A 6776-nucleotide genomic window follows, 5' to 3' on the forward strand; every position below is an offset into this window, starting at 1 on the left:
CTAAAGTTATGATACTTGCAAGAAACACAGTTTATTTGTTGCCATGGAGGCAAGGATTAGTGATTTAATTTCCCTTTGGGGATTAATAAAGTACTTCTGATTCTGATTTAGAAGCAGATTTGCACTGTTGAGGAACGCTAGTTTGCGGGGGCGGGTGGGGTTTAAAACATTGCGTTGACGCCTTTGTTTGCTTGTCGCTGTCTGATTTGCAGGACACAGCAAAAATGTGCCATCACCACGCATTATCATGATATGACGATAGTATTAAAAGCTTGCCTCAACCCAATTTATATCTTTTATATCATTGATGGTCCATATTGTGCAACCCTAGCTCAAACTGCAACTGATGTTTGACACCTTAACATATTTGAAATGTTTACAGTAGTCTGAGATCGCTTGTTGATAGGCATATCACTGGATGAAAATTTCTTATCACGATTATTGTGACCAAAATGATCACGGTAATCATTTTTATTATGGTAATTTTAAATGTGCGCAAAATTTTCCAAAACTACTTATACTGAAATCCATTAACCAAGTTTTATTTAAAAAAACACAAACAACACATTCAAAATGTATATATGTACCTCAAGTAGAAAGTTGAATGTGCATATGAAAGCAACACAAGCATTATAAACAAAGTAATATAGCAGAAACAAAATAATACTATAAATAAATAAAAATAAATGTGAACATTTCGCAAGATGGCACCTTATGGACACAAGACCTAGCTGCACTTTTTGTCCATTTAAATAAAAATAGTGTTCATATATGAGGTCTAGTGTTACACAAAGGACTGCACGATTATGGGAAAAATAATAATTAAGATTATTTTTATCAATATTGAAATCACAATTATTAATCAGGATTATTGGCCCTGCAATAAGGTGGCGACTTGTCCAGAGTGTACCCTGCTTTCCGCCCAAATGCGGCTGAGATAGGCTCCAGCACCCCCCGCGACCCCGAAAGAGACAAGCGGTAGAAAACGGATGGATGGATAGATTATTGATGATGTTTGGTAAAACAGTGTTGGGGTGTGAACGCTTCGCCATCATGTAATTCGTAATATCTAATAAAAATGCTCTAGATAAACGTTATCTATATATTTAAAGATAAATATTTGTGTTTTTGTTCATTAATACTATCAGCTTTTTTTAATTACATGAAGCCTTTATCTCTAATTTTACATTTTCATAGAGAGAGGTATTTTTTAGGTTATGTACATACATGTACATGTACTAATGTGTGTACATGTACATGCTGTATCGGGACAGATCCATTGAGAGTTTGAGCAAAAAATGGTTGCATCGTCCATCCATCCATCCATTTTCTACCGCATGTCCCTTTTGGAGTCGCTGGGGGTGCGGGAGCATATCTCAGCTGCAATCGGGCAGTAGGCGGGGTACACCCTGGACAAGTCGCCACCTCATTTGTCGTATAGTATTAGGTAATAATTAAACACCATAAAACATTAACAAAATACTATGTCACATGATTTTTTTTAAAGTAATTACTTTGTGGAATGAAAAAAACACAATGTAAAAAACAGTGTTTAATTGTTGAAATTAATATAAAACACAAAGCAGTTTGGCTAATGAAGATAAAGTTAAATAAACAAGCTTTATTCTTCTCCAACAACTTTGTACTTCAGTGCAACAGTTTGGCCAACAAAATTAAACAGGAGTGATACATCGCACATCTAACACACAATCTTTGTGCTTTACCAGCAACTCAGGCTGTGGTTCAATTCGATGAGATGAAAAAACATTTTAGCTAGTGTTGATGTTATTGGAACACTGACAAAATTAGCAGTTTAAAAAAAGGACGAGTGAGCATCCCAGTCAACAAACTAAAGACTTTATAAACAAGTTGTGGAACGTTCACGACACATCGCCTGCTGCATGGTAACTCTCAGTCCCAGCAGCTGGCGGAAGGACGCTAGTTGCACGTTCAAAATTAAACAGCATTGCGCTCTTAATCGCACACCTAGACTCCACATAAGTAGAAGCGAGTGAAATAAAACAAAGCAATCGGCTACGTTTACTCGGAGGGAACATTTTCAAAGCTAAGTCCTTGTAGTCGCCGCCATGTTCTGTCCAGTCGAACGGTTCCAGTGTGCATGCGCAGCGGCGCTTCAGTTTTCAGGAAAAAAGCAATGTTGCCTAAAATGCCTTAATAAATGAAATTTTTTCTGTAATTAAAAATTTAAACGGTATTGCTAACCGTCTGGAATTTTACCGCGGTTTATCATTATACCGTTTACCGTTACATCCCTCCTTGTAGATTTAACATTTTCACAGCTATAACGGACGGCCATCTAAATTATTCTGAGTCTTGTATTAGATTTCAAAATAAATACAACTAAATAAAAGAATAGGAAAATCTGAACAAAAAAGCTTCTACGTTGCCTTTAGTAGTAGAATGGATTTAGTATGAATGAACTCATCTTCAGAATCAGAATCAGAATAGTTTTTATTGCCATTGTTTGAGAACGGGTTCACAGACTAGGAATTTTTCTTGGTGCAATCGTGCAACATAAAACACATATAACACAGATTTGGTAATAACAAGAGCTCTAACTGAGCTATCAGATCTTGTTATAGACTTAGAAAGGAATTCAAAGGAGCTACTGTTAGGAGTTATTGTACACTTACATTACACATTACAATTACACTTACACTCTAGTATAAGCATAAACCTGCCTGTCTGAAATCTAAATGGATAATAATGTCATTGTTAATACATTCATACACCTGCCTTATTATTTACTGTTACTATTTAGAAGAGAGTGGTGGCATAAGACTTTTGGTGCGCTACAATGCTGTGTCGAACTAAAGTTAAGCCAAAAGAAGTCAAGAAAGGCAACTAATATTAAAGTAGTAGAAGGACAGAATAATGCCTTATTTAATATCATGAGTAAGTGAGGTTTCTAACCTTAGGTTATGCGTGTTGCTGTCGATGTGCTCAAAGCTCATGTCATAGGTACTGTCGGAGCTGCCGGATGACGGTGACGAGGAACGTCCCTCCTTCTCTTCCGGCTGTACATCTGGCTTCCCTTGGATTTCATCTTCGGAATTCTCCTCCGACACCGATCCCACTATAAAGTGGGAGTGTAGCGCCCTTATAGCTGGGTGCTTTTTGGGAGAACCCTCCTGCTGTGCCATAGCCGGTCGACAAGCACAGGCTGAAACCACTTAGCGAAGGAGACAGGAGCACAAATTATCCATGAGAATCAGAGTCCAAATATGGTTGTTGGGTTTTTTTGAACACACATAACATGTTAAGTTAAGGAACACCACATGTTTACACTTGCACAACACACATGGTCAAAAAAAGAGTCTGAAGAACTAAATAATACTAACCCTTATCCATGCATCAACAATATTACTCAGTTTGCTTACTTCCTGTTTGAAATGTTTTGGAAATAAAATAATTTGTAATAATTGAAAGACAGTATATTCAGTGATGAAAAAAACTAAACGAAGAAATAGTTAAATAAAAACAAATTAATAATGACATGACAAATGAATAATGAATTAATAAACACAGGAGTTTGAATCAGGTCACATTACAACTCGCCATTATAAAATAGTTGTCATTTTATGTATTCATTTATTTTAACTGACTGAACCATTGTCTTCCTCCACTTTGCTACAACTTCACAACCTGCTACTCTGTGTTGTTATAATTATTTTACATAATTTCATTGAGATATAATCTCCCTCAATGTTACTTACCAAATTTGTCTAGGGGGGTGGCTAGAGCCTATCCCAGCTGGACTCGGGCAGAAGGCAGGGTACATCCTGGACAAGTCACCAATTATTACATTTATTTACAGTTTTATATTGTATTTTATTCAATTGTTGTTTTTTTTTAGGGGGGGTGCAGGGGTTGAGGGAGGTTGATGCTCAATAAAGCATATAAAAAATACTGAAACACTCATCGTGTAATGTATAATACTGGATACACAGTAGAGTAATGTCCTGCATGTCCAAACTTTTTCCACTGAGGGCCACATACTGAAAAATCTAAGGATGCAGTGGTGTGCACTTTAATATTTTGATTCTATTTTTTTTTTTTTTGTAAAAACAAAAACAAAACAAAACAAAAGGCTGTGGAAAAACATGCAATACTTTAAGAGTTGTTATTTATTTTTTACATTTGTTTTGTTTTTGTTTCATTTTATTTCTACAATGTGCAGAGGGCCAATACAACACAAGCATGTAGTCACAAATGGCCACAATTTGATCACCTCTGGACAAAGCTATAACTTATTTAATATTGATAAGAGAATGAAATCGGGATACATGATATCAGACGCTAGGGTTCTAAGTGTCCTTCTTTTTATTAAGCTTTTGATGTTTGTAAAACTGCATGCTCATATTGGCACATTGTTTGATTTCATTGCTCAATTTAACTCTACAGTCAATTGGCAGTGGAATCTGTTTGCCTGGTTGCAAAAGTGGGTCGCTAAAACATATTTAGTTGTTGCAACACCATGACCCAGACAGTCAGGTGAGTTTACTCAAGTGAATTGACACTGAACTTAGAAAACAATTGTGTCATGCAAATATATTTTACAGTAAAGGCACTGATGGTGTGGTGTATCAACACAACCATTGCCTATGTCAAGATGAAAGCAACATATATCAAGGCAACCCTTCCATGCGATTAATGTGCTGTTTGATCAAGCAACCTATGGCTTTGTTTTTATTTTGGAACATGCAAACTATTACAATGATAATACTTTGTAATATTATATGCAGTGGCGTGCTGTCAGGGGAGCCATCAGGTGGCTTAACCATGAGATGTTCAAAAACGAAGTAATAAAATAAAATATGTTTGAATGTTTCTCTTCTAGTCTTTGCTTTCTATGTGGTTTTGGTGTTGTTCCTGTATATTTTTTCATGGTCAAAATCGCGGAAATTCCGTGTTTTCTGATGAAAATAACACGGCCAACGCAAAGTGAGGCAGACACAGGTGGTGCCTCCACAGCTACACACAAAGTGTATTGAGCGTGTGCGTGCGAGGGGGCGAGTGAAGTGAAGTGAATTTTATTTATATAGCGCTTTTCTCTAGTGACTCAAAGCGCTTCTCATAGTGAAAACCCAATATCTAAGTTACAATTAAACCAGTGTGGGTGGCACTGGGAGCAGGTGGGTAAAGTGTCTTGCCCAAGGACACAACAGCAGTGACTAGGATGGCGGAAGCGGGGATCGAACCTGCAACCCTCAGGTTGATGGCACGGCCACTCTACCAACCGAGCTATACCGAGCTATACCGAGTGCATGTTACCAATGGGAAAAGGCAGGCCATGAGGCAGCAAGTACCTCTGCCTCAAGGTAGGGGGCGATATATTGTCAACTTGCAGTTCAATGCCCCTGCAGTACTCTGACTCGCCACACTGGGAGAAGTGGGGGCGCTCAAGCTAGCAGACACATGACTCTCCGGCGGAAGCCAGCCTTTTATTTCTTTAACTGTATTAATAACAAACACGGCATTTGTATTAGACTAAGCCAGCATTTGTGGGTGTTTTTTGTCAGATACAAAAGGTGATTCGGGCATCTGGTCAGGATGCCACCCGAACACCTCCATAGGACACGTTGGGAAGACTATCTCGCCCGGCTGGCCTGGGAACGCCTCGGGATCCCCCGGGAGGAGCTGGACGAAGTGGCTGGGGAGAGGGAAGTCTGGGCTTCAATGCTTAGGCTGCTGCCCCCGCGACCCGACCTCGGATAAGCGGAAGAAGATGGATGGATGGATGCAAAAAAATAGTTTTATTGCGAAATTGAATTAAATGAATGTGTCTGCCAATATGGAGGATGGTATACTGTATCTAAGATGAAATACTAAACTGGATTTGAAGACAAAATGAATGTGATCATAAAGTGTACGTTTTCACGGAGGATAGCTATTGCTGCTTCAGATACAAATACAGAAAGGTAAGATACACTCACAATACTTTATTTATTTTGTTGAAAGCAAATGGGACCAAAAAGTATTTAATAACAACTTTATCAAAATTTTGGACCCATTTATCATATCATAATATCATGAAGATAACGTTTTTTTATGAAAGCGAATTACTCCCTTCTTTTTCATGTTATGCTATTGAGCAACCTAGAGCTGCACATGTGAATTTAAGTTAATAAAAAAAAGAAGAAGAAAAAAAACGCCATAAGTATTTATGCCTCACCTGGTGTATTATATGCAAGTAGACCACCGGCGGTCTTCTGTTTATAACACACCTTCTTTACCTACAGCCGACAGCTGCCGGAAGGACCAGAAAAACAAGCCGAGCACTTAATTGACAGTTACCAAACGTGAACCGAAAGACATTGCCGATAAAGTACAAGAAAATATCCAAATTGGGAATATTAGACGAGCTGTCAACGAGCTTTTCTACTTTCAACTCGCACGTTGCGGCTAATGTTAGCGTTTTAGCATGGAAGCTAGCTTCAGCGGTGCAAACTGACAGCGCTATGATACAACACAGCAGCTTTATTACCGTACTGCACTAAGTGATGGACAGACAGATTAGGAACTCACCCGTGGAGACAAACCGACACGCAATCCTGAACAGTTGAATGAAAGCGCTCAATAGATGACAGGAGTCTATAAAACATCCATGTGTCCGTAGTGGATGAGGAGGAGAGTGGGATGAGAAAGGCAAAAAAAAATCACATCATGATGAGGTCACAGTTGCCCGTCAGAGTCTTGAAACACCAGAGAGTGGGGCGATGTGACGAAACTCCAGCGGGTTACTCATGGACGTT

General features: G+C 38.6%; 1 protein-coding gene across 6 annotated transcripts in view; it reads right to left on the reverse strand.

The window, feature by feature from the left end:
• Positions 1–6776, reverse strand: part of acaca (acetyl-CoA carboxylase alpha) — a 64074-nt gene extending 57298 nt beyond the window's left edge. For 5 of the 6 annotated variants that reach the window (XM_072913818.1, XM_061962085.2, XM_061962084.2 and 2 more), the window contains exons 1-3: positions 6550–6776; positions 3738–3803; positions 2935–3193 (exon numbers count right to left, since the gene is read on the reverse strand). In XM_072913818.1, the coding sequence (XP_072769919.1) occupies positions 2935–3164 (230 nt within the window). In that variant the 5' untranslated portion in view covers positions 3165–3193; positions 3738–3803; positions 6550–6776. The remainder of the gene's footprint in view (positions 1–2934; positions 3194–3737; positions 3804–6549) is intronic. The other variant, XM_061962082.2, reaches the window with a different exon arrangement.

This window comes from Nerophis lumbriciformis, linkage group LG09 (genome assembly GCF_033978685.3).
Source record: "Nerophis lumbriciformis linkage group LG09, RoL_Nlum_v2.1, whole genome shotgun sequence".
Lineage (NCBI taxonomy): Eukaryota > Metazoa > Chordata > Actinopteri > Syngnathiformes > Syngnathidae > Nerophis > Nerophis lumbriciformis.